At 36.9% G+C, this 17,202-nt stretch overlaps 2 protein-coding genes across 6 annotated transcripts; both read right to left on the minus strand.

Annotated features, from left to right (window-relative positions):
• Nucleotides 1-1,004: 1,004 nt before the first annotated feature.
• Nucleotides 1,005-8,719, minus strand: LOC121752737 (telomerase reverse transcriptase-like). Of its 3 annotated transcripts, none has more exons than XM_042147837.1 (13): nt 8,359-8,719; nt 7,838-7,915; nt 7,594-7,659; nt 7,328-7,496; nt 6,688-6,795; nt 6,139-6,596; nt 5,689-5,815; nt 5,216-5,360; nt 4,753-4,891; nt 3,122-4,243; nt 1,873-2,441; nt 1,512-1,784; nt 1,005-1,437 (listed from the first exon to the last, which is right to left on the minus strand). In XM_042147837.1, exons 1-13 carry the CDS (start codon nt 8,689-8,691, stop codon nt 1,167-1,169), a joined length of 3,858 nt encoding a protein of 1,285 aa, XP_042003771.1. In that variant the 5' UTR covers nt 8,692-8,719; the 3' UTR covers nt 1,005-1,166. The 3 variants fall into 3 exon arrangements, with proteins under 3 accessions (XP_042003771.1, XP_042003775.1, XP_042003779.1); XM_042147841.1 differs by lacking the exon at nt 8,359-8,719 and adding an exon at nt 8,131-8,179; XM_042147845.1 differs by lacking the exons at nt 7,328-7,496; nt 7,594-7,659; nt 7,838-7,915; nt 8,359-8,719 and having other exon boundaries at nt 6,139-6,558; nt 6,688-7,266.
• A 1,530-nt stretch (nt 8,720-10,249) lies between these two features.
• On the minus strand, nt 10,250-15,052 carry LOC121752753 (protein PHOSPHATE STARVATION RESPONSE 1-like). Of its 3 annotated transcripts, none has more exons than XM_042147860.1 (8): nt 14,794-15,052; nt 13,017-13,741; nt 12,721-12,907; nt 12,553-12,629; nt 12,417-12,456; nt 11,738-11,795; nt 11,256-11,325; nt 10,250-10,825 (listed from the first exon to the last, which is right to left on the minus strand). In XM_042147860.1, the coding sequence occupies exons 2-8, from the start codon at nt 13,671-13,673 to the stop codon at nt 10,514-10,516; spliced, it is 1,401 nt and encodes a 466-aa protein (XP_042003794.1). In that variant the 5' UTR covers nt 13,674-13,741; nt 14,794-15,052; the 3' UTR covers nt 10,250-10,513. The 3 variants fall into 3 exon arrangements, with proteins under 3 accessions (XP_042003794.1, XP_042003785.1, XP_042003789.1); XM_042147851.1 differs by having other exon boundaries at nt 13,017-13,749; XM_042147855.1 differs by having other exon boundaries at nt 13,017-15,052.
• Nucleotides 15,053-17,202: the final 2,150 nt, after the last annotated feature.

Below are 17,202 nucleotides of genomic sequence, written 5' to 3' on the forward strand. Positions count from 1 at the left end.
GACTCTATTGTTGTCTAGAAAGTGGAGTATTAATTATGTATTCATTACAAATAAATAATGTTATCCTATTCATCCGATGTGTTCATTTATCATGTCGGACATCACGTTCTAGAAGTTGGATTCATTGAGTGAAAATGATGCATGATTGGTTTAAAAGTTTTAAGTGTCGCATCTCCCTCTAATATTGACATATTAATTAAGTAGTACTAATTAGGGGTGTCGAAACGGGTAGCGGGTATTGGGTACCCGCACACCCGACTCGTTACCAGTCGGGTTTCGGGTACCCGCTACCCGACATAAGCGGGAACGGGTTCGGGTACGGGTATTGAGTTTCAGGTTTTTGCGGGTATCGGGTATACCCGTTTAAATATAAATATTGTATTAAAAATTTTAATTAATATTCGTTTAAGTCTTTTGTCCATTACCGTAATTTTAATTAATACACGTTTTAGGATTAACTCTGAAGTCTTATGTCCATTACCCTAAATTGTCTGCTCTTCACACCCGCGCCGCCACCCGCCACCACCCACATCAGCCGCCGACCCCTGCCGCGAAGAAGGTAAGGGCTCAAGTCAATAACTTCCAGATTGCTGCCCCAATTCCTAAGAAACTACGTTGGAAATTATTAAAACTGAAATAAGATTTTGTTCTGTGTTTACAAAATATTGCATACTCTTTCATGCAACCTCTTTATGTATTAAAATATAGATTTAGGTGGCAAGTATTTGGGGATGAGTTTTAGAATTATAACACGTAAGGCTATTATTCAAATTGTGCGACCATATTCAGATATAAAGCCAACGTGATGAATATATTTTAAAACGGTCGGGTACGGGTATCCCGTACCCGACAAGGCGGGTACCCGTCACTGTGCGGGTCGATTTTGGCTACAAACGGGTACGGGTACCCGGTTCTCCGAGTACAGGTACCCGTGGGTACCCATTTCGACACCCCTAGTACTAATGAATATACTTTGTTTTCAGCTTATGAGAAGTTTCACATCTACAAAGAATATCGTAGCATAAAAAATATAAATAAATAAGAGTAATCTCAATCCAACTGCTAATCTTCAATCTCAAGGTTGACATCTTTTGAGTTTTAATGCTTCACAGTCAATATTCGATGCTCCAAAAATGACATCATTTGAGTTTTAATGCATCACAAAATCAATATTTGATGCTCCAAAACACAGAAGAGTGCACATCATCAACAGCATATTTTAGCTCAGGTGGCATGTTCTCCACCTCACCATAAGCCTTCAACTTGGCTCTTAGCAGAAAAAGCAGACTCTTGTGCCGCAAGTGCTTCTTCAGCAGCACCCGGCTGTAAGCGTATAACCCCAACCAGATTACATCCTTCCTTCCCACATCGTACCTAGGGCGAAAACCAGCACCTTTGAAAGAAAACATCCTCCTCCTGATTAGCCTGTTCATGTACCTGGAGTGGAAACACATCAAGCCTAGTAGTATAAAGGATATGTACTGAAAAAGATTGTGGCATTACATACATACCTCAGAGATGTCTCTATAGCTTTGAGAAGGAATTTGGGGTGGAATTTTGGTATAATTGACAAGTTGGAGAGGTGGCAAATGAATTTCATGGCACAAAGCAGAAAAGCTTGATAGATGTTGAGTCTAACCACCCCAGGAGAATTGATGTTGGAATCATAGAATATAGGGTGGCATTTAGGCCTAAGATAATTTCTCAGCTTTGACTTCAAGCTGTTTCCCACTTTGCCTTGACGCGATACTGTTAGAGTTGAACACATATGATGATTCAAGTATCTGTAGAACATACAAGAGTCGTGTATATAAATTTACCAGACAATATTATTGCAACAAAATAAGCCAAGAGATGGAAAAATAGACTAACCTTGTATAGTCAGCTTGAATTTCTAATGTGGAGCAGTTGACAAGGAGGCCACTCCAAAAAAGAAATGAGATATTATCTTTGCCAGTATACACCCTATTTGACAGGTGGCCGTGTTGATTTTCCATGATGAAGTTCAGACCATACTTCTCCTTATTCATGCAGCAGTTATAATCACGAACTCCTCTTTCCATTCTGGTGAAGAACATAGACGCCTGCTTCTTTGAAGGTGACATGAAAAGAAAATCATCAATGAATCTAAGCAGGAGAGATTCACAACCAGGTGCAGCAGCAGCTATTTCAGTTTTGTGGTTATCCCCTGAGACTGAAGTATCATCAGAAGAATATTGTTTTACCAACAAGATCCTATTAGCTTTCTCGAGAAATGGAAAAATTACATTCCTTTCCATGTGTTCATAATAAAATGAACATAGTAAAGCCGACAGAACACTTCCTTGAGGTATACCAACTTGCTGAAGGTAAAACTTGTTCCTAAACTGCACCATGTTCCGCGTAATGTGCTCCTTCAAAAGTGAAAGAATTTCTTCCTTCCTAATTTTCATGTTTGCGTCCTGAAACGAGAAAGAAGAGTGTGAATGAATTGGAATCACTCTAGCACAAAATACTCCACAACACCGTTTCACACTAGGCAGACTCAATTTATGCAATGTCGGCTCCCTGAATTCGGCATCGGCTAAATTAATATAGCTCATCACAGAAGTAACTTATAGATATAATGAGGAATCTTTAGAGGTTTTACAACCAACTCTTACAGACCCTTCTCCTATATCCACAAGCACTCATCTCTTATTTCATGGACCAATCATTTTATTAGATCAAAGCTGACTGCACATAGATATGAAACTAGAGGATAGTGATCTGATAGCTGGTTTTGTCACCCCAAAGACTCAGGCATATATTGTGCATGAAATGGGTAAAAAACAGAAACAGAATTGAAAGAAAATGTGAAAGTAGTAGATTTCACTAGACTTGCTAGTCTCCAACTTATTTAATACTCCCTCTGTCCCCTAAAAATAGAAACTCTTTCATTTTTGCTCCGTCCCCTAAAATTAGAAACTGTCTATTTAAAGAAATTTCTTTCTCTTTAATGAGGTGGGACCTATTTTCCACTAGCACACTTTTCTTTCGATATCTCTCTTACTTTCCCAATTTCGCATTAAAACCCATGTAGTTTCAAAAATTTCTATTTTTAAGGGACCGAGGAAGTAAGATGAATTCTTTTGAAAAGTACCTTCTTAAGAACAATACTATCCAATGACTGGCCATGAATTCTTGATCTCATTCTTGTAGATGCAGTGCGAATATCTTGATGTGCTAACATCACACGAGGCTCAATCTTCAAATACTTACCAGTGCAAACCACTTGAGTGAACTTTTCCAGATAATATTCATTATCACATATGGCATCCTTCATCACACTGAGCAATTTTTCATGATTAATTGAGTCAAAAGCTTTTGACACATCTGAAACCACCATGAATACATTAGGAAGGCTAATTGACCCGTTTTTCAGATGGAACAAGAAAGGCACAAGCTTTTTATAGGCATCATTATAGTTAAAAACTGATGAACCCATCTTTTCTGGTTCCTTTGCCCGTAAACCTGTTAAAACTACATGCACATCATGAAGCACACTGTTAACAGACTTAAAAAACCGATGAGCTCTGCGTTTGCTAGATGCTTTTCTCCATGATGTATGATTGGACTGAATTCTAGAAGGTGTGTCTATGGGAAATCTTGATGGTGCTCGAAGATTAGTCAAAATTCGGAATCCCTTACCCTTGGGAAGTAGTCTTGACCTAGAGAAACCAAAAGATCTCTTCCATAATATGTTTCTAGCAGACTTATAATCTAGTAGGTGATACCGATCATCAATCATGCACTCATTTTCTCTCATCAGTTTCTCCCAAGTAGATTTTTGATAATATAGTACCTCCTGCTTCTCATGCTCACTTTCTGTAACATAAAAGTTGGCTTGGACCAGTGGTGATACTATATGCGTAAAAAACCAAAGCATCCAGCATTCAAGGATCGCATGTCTGGAAATATCTGTGATACCAAGAGCGGTAAACTCATTGTGCTTATTTGAAAAGATGGGAAACTTCGATATTTTTAATTTGTAAATACATTCCTTCAATGAGAACTTCTCAAATCTTCGTAGCCGAATGAACTTTGAGATGTTTCTTCTCAGGCATCTCCAGTTAGATCGCTCTCCCAGTAATGGTGGAGGGACTATTCTCCTACAAATTGCCCAAATGAATGATACTACCTGATTCTTGAGACAACACATAATTGGTCCAGCTTGAGCAGCATTGATTTCTTGAATCATAGTCCTATTTTTGGCCGTAGCAACCTGAAACAATTTTACATCACTTTGTAAATATTCTAGTATGCTCATAGTTAAGTGTTTCTCAGAGTCAACCCAAATCTAAAGCTTAAAGGCATAAGATCATCCAGCCACGTACTTAATTCCAGTCATCCAGTGTGTGGGAAAAGTGCAGGAAACAGAAACAGGATAAACCACATAAATTGCTTTTAATGGAGAAAGGGTGAACCACGAGATTTCCAAGTAACAAAGTAGCAAGGCAATCTTAAGGAAAGATATGGGAGACAAAGGAGATATATGGACAATAGTAGGAATCTGGAACTCCTTTCTTTGGAATTGAGACAGATTCAATAAAACATGAATATGTCTAAGAGATGGAATTTATACAGTACATTTGTTATTCAACTCAAACATTAGAGGATACAAGAGGCACAAAATTCAAATCACCCAAGGACAGGGAGTCAAAAATGTGTCATACTATAATTGGTACATGTTCATTGCAAGACATATTAAGCATGTTGCTAAGATATACAAACCTCAAGCCCAGTGCCAGCTCCCCTACTAGCATCTTGGTATGGGGATCCTACAGAACAGTGTTTCTCCAACAGCCTCGCATGTCTACATTTTCGACTCTCGCGTATAAGATTTTTTAGCAGCACTTTAAGGGAGTGATACCTAGAGAAAAAAGGACGAACTCCTGTTAAGCGAATCTGATGCAGGACAGGGGTGTATTTCTAACAAGTATTGATTAACATAGCAAAATTCCAAAAGCATGCATGTGAAATATGTGCAAGCCTGGGTCATGTATTCTCTGTTATGTGATCTCATGAAACATTTCAGTAATGGATTATATTATATCATATTCTTGCCGCTCTAGAATGAAGTTCTAAATGCAAACACACGCTGTCCCCGATATTAGTAATAGATCTGAAGAATGAATCAGTCAGATTCGAGAGAACTGCAAATTCATATATTACATGAATGAAAGTAGTTGCTTACAAACATGTGGAATTGACGGGACAATCATTTTTGGTGTGACAGCATGGCGTGCTCCCAGAAATTTTGTCAGGACCAAATGCTTCAAAGATATTATTGAACAAAATGGAAGCTCCAGAATCATTAGGCTTTAGAGTATGCAAAATGTCTTCTAAATGTTAAGGCTGAACATCCAAGATATATAGAAAGCAAAAGTTCAAGATCTATAATGAAAAGCTTTCTTTTGGTATGCATATTAGAGTTGGAAGGCAGTGGAGGCATTCAAAGACAAGCACAGCTATCAAGCTAATCAAGCTAATAAACTAAACACAAATTGCGGAAAACCTAAATACCATTAACTTCACCAGAAAGTAAAGACTATAAAAAGTACTGTGGCAATCACTAAATAGCATATGGTATTAGATGATGATATATAGTGGCCATCTGAACTAGAAGCACAATAGTAAACAGATATGAGCACATTCTCAGGAGGATACGCTTCCTTGGAAACATTGATGAACAATTCTCTATCCTATAGAATATGTTCCTTCTATCAATCTCAGCATTTCCCTTCATCCTTGGTTGATTTTGGAAAACCAAATGACAAAAGAAATGGGCCATGTTCTGCAAAAACAAAACCAAAAGTAAATAAGACATAAATAACCTGCATAATGATGTAAATTCAACAAGTAGTTCGGTATCACAATATGTTCGAAAATGGACTCATCCGGGGCCAAATTGATTATTACTGTTGCATGAACATGATTACATATACCATATATCATGGATTTGGACAAATATCTGTAATTTGACTCCATTAATCTACTAATAAACCAATGAAATTCTCTTGCTCAACACCAATCTATAAAAGAAAATTCATTTGGGGTTAACATTATAAGAGCTACAGATAATGACATACAAGCTCTAACAAAAATAACCATACATACACCCATGTCATTTTGCCTTAAACTTGAGATGAGGGATAAGTTATCACTGGTGCTACTACTTCCTCTAGATGTTAACAGAGAAGGTGTTTCCGAAACAGCCAACTGTTTGTGCTTTCTTTTACGCTGCCAGCAATACTCCCGTCTACGCTTGCGAGACTTAACAGTGTTTTGGTTACAGTTCCCTTCACTTTGTATGTGAAGTTCTTCAGAAATACAAGTAGACCCTGCATGCATAATGTCATTTCCACTTGATCTTGAGATGAGGGCTAAGTCATCACTGGTACTGCTATTTCCTGTTGATGGTAACAAAGAAGGAATTCCAGAAACAGCCAACTGCCTACGCTTTCTTTTACGCTGCCAGCTATGCTCCCGCATACGCTTCCGAGGCTTAACAGTATTTTGCTTAGAGCTTCGTTCAATCTGTAGATGAGGAAGTTCTTCAGAAACATGACTAGACCCTGCAGGCATAATGCTTCTTCAGGAGGCTTTTTCTCTTTTTCTCCAAAAAACTTATCCCAGTAGTAATACAAATCCGAGTCCTATAATTACCATTGCTTGCGGCAAAAATAGTAGAGTTTGAATAAGGCTCAGAACCCAAAGTGCATGGGTGTAGCTGTTTCCTTGGTCCCTCAGTCCTTTGCCTCTTAACCTTGTATTCTGATCGAAGATAAAGGGGAAAAGAATTGTCGAAATCATGAAACAATTTTTTACTAAAGTTAAGTGAGAAGTCCGGTGACTCAATAAAATAGTGAGAGAGTACACAGGTAAAAGAAAGCATTAATGAATCAGGGACTACCAGTTAGCACTAGCAGAGTAGCAAATCCATAGTAATTGTCTGGGTATATATGGGTTTAAATCCTTATATTTAGAAACAACCCTAGATATCTTCCGTGACATGCCATAGATATGTACTGCCCAACAACTATTCTCGACAATAGGAAAAAACACTACTTAAACTGAAGCATGAGTAGCCACCTAAAATGAAGAAAAGGTCCTCAAAGGATATTTATTCAATTTGATCACTAAGAAGAAAGCCAGGTGGCTTGGAAATCAGATCTTGACATCACGACATCCGATCTTAAACCTCCATTTGATCATATCTAGCATTAGTAGCATACAATGTACACCTTCAACATGTGATGTTGCTAATATCCGTGGAGGCGTGGACCATCCGCACAATAAATGTCACCTGTATGTGCTGGTGGATGATGCTGAGCTCCAAACTTAGGCATGTTTCTTGAGAACTTGGAGCACATATTTCCAACGGGACAACCAGAAATCTGATGGTGCTTATTCCTAGGGAGAGGAAGAAATATAGAAGTATTCTTCAACAGATACGTCATCAGAGCATCACCAACCTAAAATTTGTCATTAGCACACCAATCAAATCCAATGTGCAAATAAACCTAGAAAAGATAATACTCCGTATTAGTTTCAGCCATCTCATTCACTTACCCTCTTCAAGAGGAGGGCCCACTTTGAGGATGTCAGTTCATCAACCGCAGGACTAGACTGGCTTTCCTGCCACAGACCATAATACCCCATAACAAATAATTCAATAACTTTCAAATTCTTAAGAAAGATAAGCAATTGAGTCGTGCGATAGATGTAGAGCTCAGTGTAAATCAACTTACAATTCGCCAAGTGAAACCTCATCACCACCATATGATTAAATTAGCTTAAAGTTAAACACACTTACTTTATCATAACTGAAGCAGATAAGATTTGAGGAAGATGGTTGTTCATGCAGTATCATTTCAATCGTTCTTCTCACAATCTGAAACCATAGAAAGTGGAGTAGTATTATATCCACCTCACATACATGTCAAAGTTCTTAAAATGAAATTACAGTACTGAATCTTCAAAATAATCTTCAGATACATGTCAAAGTTCTTAAAATAAAATTACAGCACACAAACTAATCTTCACATACATGTCAAAGTTCTTAAAATGAAAATACAGTACTGAATCTTCAAAACAATCTTCACATACATGTCAAAGTTCTTAAACTGAAATTACAGTACAGAATTTTCAAAATAATCCTCAACAATGTCGGTGCATATGAACTTTTTGACTAATACGTCAGATTTCCAGGAATTTCTCATAAACCGCCGTTCAAAAAAGGGGGGAAATTTTCCCGCCAAAACTAGTCAAACTTTTTCCGGCCAAAATCAACGAAACTTAAACACGGAGAGATAGTAGATCGGAATTCCGAGTTACCTGAAGTTGCGATAGGCGGCAGTGATGGTCGAAGACGGGAAGGGGAGGGGCATCGTCGGAGACAACCACGAAGCTTTCGGTTAGGAGCTTGCGGTAGTCCAACGAATCTCGAGATCTAACGAGGAAGGATATGGCTTTGTCGCGGCTGCAGCAGTAGAGGCAGCGGCACCGCTTGGAGCGGCAGGCGGGCAGCGGGGGAGGGATCAGAGCCTGGATTGTGTCAGCGAGAGTCCGAGCACGGTTTCCAAACAGTCTCCACAGAATTTCCGGAACTCTTTTCCTCTTCCTCGGCTCCATTGGTGGCGGTGGAGGTGGATTTGCAAGTCCGGCCATCGGAGAATTTCGACTTGTGCATGCAAAGGAGAAGAATCCGTTCGCATGCCCAATTCAAAATGAACGTTTCTTAGTTTTAATCTAAAACAATTAAAAATAATCATTTTTGCCACCCAATTAAGAATTCTTGGAAAATGTCAAGTAATTAATTATTTTAATTGAAATACTATAGTATAATTTCCTACGAGATTTTACATAAATAAAGCTGCTAAAGATTTTTAAATTAGTTTTGAAAGGTACATAAGTTGTCGAAAATTTATTGGGTGGCAAAAATGTTTTTTTTTTTGTTTAAGAACCAATGAAAAAATAAGTTACTCCAACGTTACAATGAATCAATGATGAAAGTTTAGTGTATGTAGGAAGCTTTGGAGAAAGGACAAATCGTTGCAAATTATGCTATAATTTTGTTTATTTGCTTGGAAGATGGAAAATAGCGAGTTTGAATTTTGAACACAAATTCTGGTGAGTAAATTCTAACGCGATTTTAAATTATCTGTTTGTACGTTAACCTACTAAAATTCATAATATTTGTGTGATTTGGAAGATCAGTCAGGGTAAAACCATCTTCAATGATATTCTAAATCTAAAATAAGTAAGAAAATAATTACAATGATACCTTAAAACGAATCCTATTTTGTATATTTACACTATAATAAAAAATTTAAAAAAATCAATTTTTGATTTATTGTATTCAAATCCAAATCACTGTATAATTTTAATTAGTTGGCCTAAGTTAATTTAATGAAAGTTTGATTAATTTTTTTTAATTTTATTGAGAAATTAAAATTAATTTGACTAATGAAATGAATTACTTGATTCAATTAATATATTTTGTCACATAATTAAATCATCTCATTTACTTAATAACCATGAAATTTAATAAAACACTAAACTAATTACTCCCTTCGTCCGGCATTAGGAGTCATTTCTTGGCGGCACAGATTTTAAGAAATAGTATTAAGAAAAGTGGGTGGAAAAAAGTTAGTGGAATAGAGTATATTAGTTTTAAATGAAATGTGAATGAAATGAGTTAGTGGAAGGTGAGACCCTATTACATTTTATGGTAAAAGTGAACCGGACTCCTATTCGCAGACGGACTAAAATGAAAAAACGGGACTCTTATTCGCGGACGGATGGAGTATAAATTAAAAAAAGTACATAATCCAAAAATCATAAAAATAAAGATCACAGGTATATTAAATAAAGCATAAGACAAATAGTTCGATTACACAACTACTACATTATATGTTTGTGTAATTGTATACTCTGGTTTAGGTCTGAATGTTCATAGTATGTCTAATGCATTTTAATTTCCAAGTTGTAATAATAGTATACTTATAACATATTAATAAACCAATCTTATTATATTTTTTAATTTTATGCAAATAATTGACAAAAGTAATAATTGAACAAGTATAAAAAATAAGTGAATATAAAATATTATTTTGAATTTGGTTGTAGTAAAATCATTATTTTTAATGCCATTTATGCTAAAATAAGTTTTGAGTTTGGTATAAATTGTTGGAGATGCTCTAATAATCATTGTTTAAGAATGGTAAGGAATAAGAATACGCATTCATAGAACTCGGATTATTCATTGGTTCCAGGCTTCCAGCATTTGGACATTACTTTCAACAAAAGGTGGCTTTATTTCCCTATGAAGAGTTCACTCAAAATCTTCAATATTGGTATCAAGTAGACATTGGGAAACAAAAACCAACGCCTCTGATCTGAATTTCATTGACAGATAAAATGAAATTTTCACATCTTCATGTGAGCTCTCTCTTGCCCCTACTCACGGACTGGAGTGCATTGCTACAATCTAGGACGACACAGGGACTTGCTCGTCAACTTTTGTGCGCTTCGGAGGCGGTGAGCTGGGCACGCCTTCGGGTGCTTTTTGCTTCTCGCCTGCCATCTGAGAAGTTTGTCCTGGTGCTTTGGATCTACTAGCTTCTACTGCCGAACTATCTGTGGCAAGGGAATTTTGCGTGTCTCTCAACTCTTTCAGAGCGTTCTCACTGCTCGATGACGCCCCCTTGAGCATGTCTGTGCCTGACTTGCACTGCTTCTCAAACATCAACTGAAGATATTTCCCTTGTTCTTCAATCCGAAGCTGTAAATTTCTCTGAATCTGTACAATAGAGATGATGAATCAGATTATGTGAGAAGCCTGGTGTACGGCCTAACATCTCCCAGACCGAATTTAAAAAGGAAAAGTTACAATTTTGAGAGATGCAATAATTGTAAGGGCTACAGGAACATGTAGTCAAGTAAAATCAATATGAGCAAAGTTACAATTTCTTGTGCAACATGTTTTTAACTATTCTATTATCTCCATAGTAATATCAATATTATGTTCCCAGCTTGAGAAATGCCCATTGTTTACACATACATCAGAATTCAGAACAGTAAACCACCAGATCAATCTGTTGATTGAGTTCATTGGAATCAGGAGATACTCCATGCATCTCAAGTTTCCATGACATGCATGACTGGCTAACAAAACCAATTTAGTAGATCTTTGATGTTGAAAAAACATACGCAAAGAAAGAAATTCATACCTCAAGTTGTTCGTGGAGTTGCTTTTGGACTTCCATCTGCAATCGCAGTGCTTCAGTGATTTCAATACCCCTGTTTTTAAAGCCAAAAATGCATTATAATCAGCAACAAAAACATATGGCATAGAAAGCTGCTAAAAGCCAGACATAAAATATCAACCTCTGCATTTTCAAGCATTTAGTCTTTTACACAATTTGAAGACTAACAGTTAAATACCAAAAACATTAGGCAGAGAACCTGGGTATGGTTGTACAAGAAAGTAGCAGAAACAATGAGATAGAAAGCTATTTGAAAGCTTTTATGCTGCTTATCTTATGATCAGTAACCGACAGCCGTACTTTGTCAAATTTAGGTATAAACTTAATTTTATCAGTGCACCAACTCCACTTTCACCAGAGCATTCAGACAAGATGGAGTTATAAACTTAATTACACACACTACAATTGAACTCCAGAAAGTAGATACAAGCATGATTTCAACTCACGTTTTTAAGTCCAGGGATGACAAATCTTCGACGTAGGCAGTTTTCCTATCTGAAGACTCTGCAATAAAAAAAACCATGGTACTTTCTTAGGCCATGATAAACTTATAGAATAACTCGTAAGACAAAGCATATGGAGAAATAAGTAGAATCTATTTGGAGGTACAGGTTAATGCAAGTAAGGCAAACTTTACAGCCTAAAGCAATTAGAGTACGAGGCTCTTTTGTTTATTTAGATAGTATAATTTTGTTTCAAGAAGGAAGAGAACCATTGTTGATACTGAAAATTTTGATGATGGCAGTAGAGATAAATAGCTACCAGGGAGAAACATAAGCTGGGGAACAGATAAAACAAAGTGTGTGTACAATACGAAACAGAAAATGGTTTCAATTGCATATGGCATCTGGGATATAAAACTTTGAGGTGGTAGAAACTAGAAAACATCCACTTATTTTCTTCTACAGTGAAGCAACGGAAACATCATATGCTACAGAACAATGGGATATGCTCCGACATCCATGGAACCACTGCAAAGAATGACCAATGGAAGAAAATTGGACACACTCTTTATTTCATGAAAACTAGCTTCGACATCAATAATTTTACTGTTAATAAAGGGAAAGATTGGAAAAACATGGAAATCGTGGTATATATAACAAATAGGGGGAATATTATGCACACCTTCTGTTGTCTCTGGTTTGTATCTAGCTGTTCGGTACTTCTGCAATTCAGGAATCAGATTAAAGAAGAGTGAGAAGCCACTCAGTATGCAGCTTTTAAGAAAGGCCATTACTGTTTACAACAGATAAATACATACCTGTAGATGGCTTTTAACATGATAGATGGTCAAACCTTCAACTTTCATTAGTTTGAGAACACCCTTGGGGGTAGCTCCTGTAACAGTGATATAATGATTTCTGTGAGTGCAAGAAATTGCTTTTATATCAGACTAGTTTGAAGCACTGAAACAAGAAGGCTAAAGTACTTTCACTGCCACCAAGCTTGTTGACTGCTTCCACAAAGGTCTCATGAAGTTCTGGGGTCCAGCGCATTCGTTGCTTTCCTGAAGCAGCATTAGAGGATGATTGAGCGCCACCTGCGCAAATTTCTCCAGGTGTACTGGGGAGTTGTTGGGGTATGTGAGTCTGCTGCTTGGAGATACTAGTGCATTGCTGAGAATGCCGATATGAAGACAATGTTAAAAGGGATTATATATAAAAGTTTTTTATCAACTCTACTGAAAGAGGATTACAGAAACAAGCTGAACAAAGTAAACTCTACCTTTGGTTCTGGACCTGTAACACTTGCATCAGCAAGAAGCTCACTCCAATCAGCAGTCAAAGCATCATTATCAGTAAGAAGTTGATCAGCCCAATCTTGCCAATCATTGGGTTTACCAAGATCTCCATGAGGAATGGTGATGACACTGCTGTTACTTCCATAGAGCTGACTACTCTGGATTGTCGTACTCATTGGAATATCAAGAAAATCAGGCATTGTATCCGTGCACCAAGAGTCATTATTCTCTTTGTTAAAATGACTTGATGCGGTAGATTGAATAAGTTGAGAATCAATAGAATGTAGCAAAACTGATTTTCCGCTATTTGCTGATTGAGAAACAAAAGGGAGTTGCCTAGTATGCTTTTCTTGTTGCTGTTGGGTGCATGAAAAATGGAGATTGGTAGAAAATCCCAATGAAGAAGAAAATATATGTCCAACAGCCCCATCGTTGGAAGAGAATGATGAAACAACAGCTGGAGGATGCTGCATGAGTTCCCTCTCTAAAGAAACCGGCTGCAGTTCAGAAAACCTTGGATACGTCTCTTCCAGAGCAGTTGGATGAATAGGAAATGAAGGGGATGGAGATGCTGAGGCCCCAATGCTACTAATTTGCCTTGGGCCTGATCTTTGAATAGGTAAAGCACGTTTTGTTTCCATTTATAACTTGAGTGTTAACAGTCACTCCTATGTAAATTGTTAGCAAGCAGCGCTTTTTCCTTGACTACCTATTAAGCTTATACCACAATAACACCCATCAAGATCATATATACAGAAACATAAATGCATATATGCAATGGTCATACTAATAAAAACACAGAAACTGTGAATCAGGTACAATTTCAATAATCATTATTAACTCTGAATAGGAAACCGGTGTACAGGTCAGGGAAGCAAAGATACATATAGTATAAAGCTTGGAGTTCTAACTTCTTAAACATTACCCGATATTGATCAACCAATTTCATGGGCAGCATACTAAGTTTTTAATTCAAGTATCAACCTATCATCTAATTATGATTGTGGCTTATTCTCACAGGATAAAAGCACCAATTGTCTAATAAAGAATAATACCCATAAATCTTAATGCATTTTTGACACCTTAATGGCTTAACAGTGAATCAAAAAGCTCATTGATGGAAATCTATCTAATAATCATGCATGCAGTTGAACATGAAGAGCTCAAAGATGAGGCTATCTTTCAACTGGGATAAACCAATGAAGTCCATAAACATCTTCCAGAAACTTGGTCCAAAAAGACAATAAATTACAGAAACAAATCATGCACCAATTCTCCATTACTCTTAACAACTGAGGCATTTCTAAAACCAAGACAGATTCTAAAGCTCAGTGGCATAGTTTTTCCAGCAGAGATGCAAAGACCAATTGTTACGGCAACATGTTACTAACAAATTACGCACCCTCTACATTCGCTCAATAACTTAACAAGCACAATCAAATTAAAGAACCATGAGCATCACCACCTTTCACCCAAAATTAATGCCCACGTTTAACACTCAACTGGTCCTAGCACTACCAAATTACAGAAATCAATTCCAAAATCAATTCTAAACAATAATCACCAAAAAACTTAATGCTCAAGCCATGACAAAAAAAAAGGCAAAAACGCCACTTGCAATGAAACAGTGATCAGAAATTCACTAAAAAACGACGTCGGTCGCAGTGGAAACTTTTCACGAAGGACATGAATTGAAGCAAATTCAACCAGAATTGAAACGTTGAGAATCATTGAGGAGCAAAAAAGATGAAAGTGTCTTACCTAGATATTAAAAAAGGGATCGTAACTGACAATGAAACAGCAGTTTCATCTCGAATTATTGCGATGATAAATAAAAAAATCTAAGATACAATCCCGTGATAGCTTAGCAATATAACGTAATACGATACGCGTTTGCGTGGTGACTCCGGCGGGGCTGGGAACGCCACGCGCTACCGTTGGCGGGAGGTTCGGTCTCCGGCGAGTGGCGGAAAGGAATTGTACGGTCAGGAGTGAGCTTTTATTTTGGTGTTTTGTCAGTTTCGTTTATTATCAATTAAAATAATACAAATTGCAGAAAAATCGTGATTTGTCAATTTTTTTATCCTTCTATTTAGAAATTTAATTGCAAATCATGAAATTTATAATTGTTTGAGATTATGCCACACCCACAATAGTTGGTATGGTGTAACTAATATTTCGATCAAATTATATACAGTATTTCGATCAAATTATATATTTCATCAAATTATATATTTCAAATAAATTGTATATACATACTATTCTAAAAGAGTCACATTATTCACAAATCCAGTCTTAAAGACCGGACTAGAGACCAAATTAGGACCATTAGATCTTGTTTTTGATGGATTAGATGAGCTGATGTTATGTTATTTTTCGCATTCATTACATACCGAATTTACTTCAAGTGAAAGATAATTATGTCATAACACATTATGAAGTAATAAACTAATGGAATGAAGTGATAAACTAATGGAATGAAGTAATAAGTTCATTACTACTGTTTGACGTTTAACACAGTTAATATTGTATTTCAATAAAATGTCGTATTTATTTCATTACTAACATTCATTTGGTTCATTATTTATTGAATATAGTTCATTACTACCGCTTAAAGTTTAACACTAAAATTTGTTGTATCATTAATGTATTTCAATAATATGTCAAACTTACTTCATAACATACGTTCATTTAGTTCATTATTTAGTGAATATAGTTCATTATTTACTCCAGCAAGTTTTTATTAAATAAAAAATAAAAATAAATAAATAAATATATAAAATAAAAAAATGTAGTGAATAAAATATTAAATTAATTGTAAATTAATCCTAACCACAAGATTAAAAAATAGAGGGCCCTAATTTGGTCTATAATTCGGTCTTTAAAAAGGATTCGACATTGATCGCAACTCTATTCTAAAATACTCATTATATTTTACTAAAAGATATCGTTAAAAGAATTTGATTTAAAAGATTTAGATTAGATTTTTCATTTTATTGGAAGATAAGAGTATCCACAATAGTGTGGACACTTCCCGTGGACAAGCCACTTTTTTTGTCCTCGGCCAATTCTAATTTCACTTTTTTGTCCTCGGCCAATTCTAATTTCACAGCCACAAAAAAAAGTTTCCACAACAATAGTGGACACTTTTTTTGGCCACATTTCACTTTATTTTATTTTTTGTATATTTTAATTCAATGAAGATTAAAATTATCATAATTAGAAGAAAAAAAATGGCTAATTAAATACATTAAAATTGAAAACTAAATTTTCGTCGTATTAAAGTAGGGGGAAAATTATACAACAAAAATTTCATCTATGGAAAATCACTCATGTTCTTCACGCTGCGCCCCCTCCCCTACGTGCCCAGACCTCTTCAATCAAATCGGCCAGGAGTTGGGTATGTACTGTGCTCCTGTGCATATCAGTGAAACGTTGGAGCAGATATTCATTACTACGTGGTACACCCATCTGTATCGGCGCGGAGGCAACACCGTGACTTGTACTTGCACCATCTTCCGGTGCCCAGCGCTCTGCAACAAATCTTTCATCTTCTATTATCATATTGTGCAATATGTTACATGCTAACATAATATTCGCGACATCATCTTCGTGCCAAACTCGTACCTGGCACCGTATAATGGCCCATCGCGCTTGGAGCACACCAAAAGCTCGCTCAACATCCTACCTAGCAGCCTCTTGTTTTCGCGCAAAATATTGTTTCTTCGCTCCAACCTGTTGGCGAACTGTCTTGACGAATACGGGCCAATGAGGGTATATCCCATAGGCCAAATAGTATCTCCTGTGGTACTGCGTGCCCTTTGGCTACGAATCTGATTTATGGACCCTCCCCCTGGCACTCATCATTAAATAGAGGCGATGTTTGCAGAACGTTGATGTCGTTGTTCGAACCTGCAACACCGAAATACGCATGCCAGATCCGCAAACGGTAGTCAGCAACGGCTTCCAGAGTCATCGAGGGATGTTTGCTTTTGAAACCAGTAGTGAACTGGCCTTTCGATGTTGTCTATCATCCCTGGGAAACCGTGTACCGAACCGTGCATATCTAGCAGTCTCTGGTACTCATCAGAGGTTGGCTTTCGTAAGAACTCCGGACCAAAGATTTCCCGGATGCCCTTACAAAACTGCCGGAGCACCTCTAGGCTAGTC

The sequence above is a fragment of the Salvia splendens genome, chromosome 1 (genome assembly GCF_004379255.2).
Source record: "Salvia splendens isolate huo1 chromosome 1, SspV2, whole genome shotgun sequence".
Taxonomy (NCBI): domain Eukaryota; kingdom Viridiplantae; phylum Streptophyta; class Magnoliopsida; order Lamiales; family Lamiaceae; genus Salvia; species Salvia splendens.

Excerpts from the sequence above, each read along its gene's own strand:
- LOC121752737 (XM_042147837.1), bottom strand. The coding sequence starts at position 8,691 with ATGGCCGGACTTGCAAATCCACCTCCACCGCCACCAATGGAGCCGAGG. Across the intron at positions 6,597-6,687 it reads TATTTTTGCCGCAAGCAATG|GGTCTAGTCATGTTTCTGAA; the intron begins GTAATTATAGGA and ends TTATGCCTGCAG. Across the intron at positions 4,244-4,752 it reads GAGCTGGCACTGGGCTTGAG|GTTGCTACGGCCAAAAATAG; the intron begins GTTTGTATATCT and ends AAATTGTTTCAG.
- LOC121752753 (XM_042147860.1), bottom strand. The coding sequence starts at position 13,673 with ATGGAAACAAAACGTGCTTTACCTATTCAAAGATCAGGCCCAAGGCAA. Across the intron at positions 12,457-12,552 it reads ATGTTAAAAGCCATCTACAG|AAGTACCGAACAGCTAGATA; the intron begins GTATGTATTTAT and ends CCTGAATTGCAG. Across the intron at positions 10,826-11,255 it reads AACTCCACGAACAACTTGAG|ATTCAGAGAAATTTACAGCT; the intron begins GTATGAATTTCT and ends TCTATTGTACAG.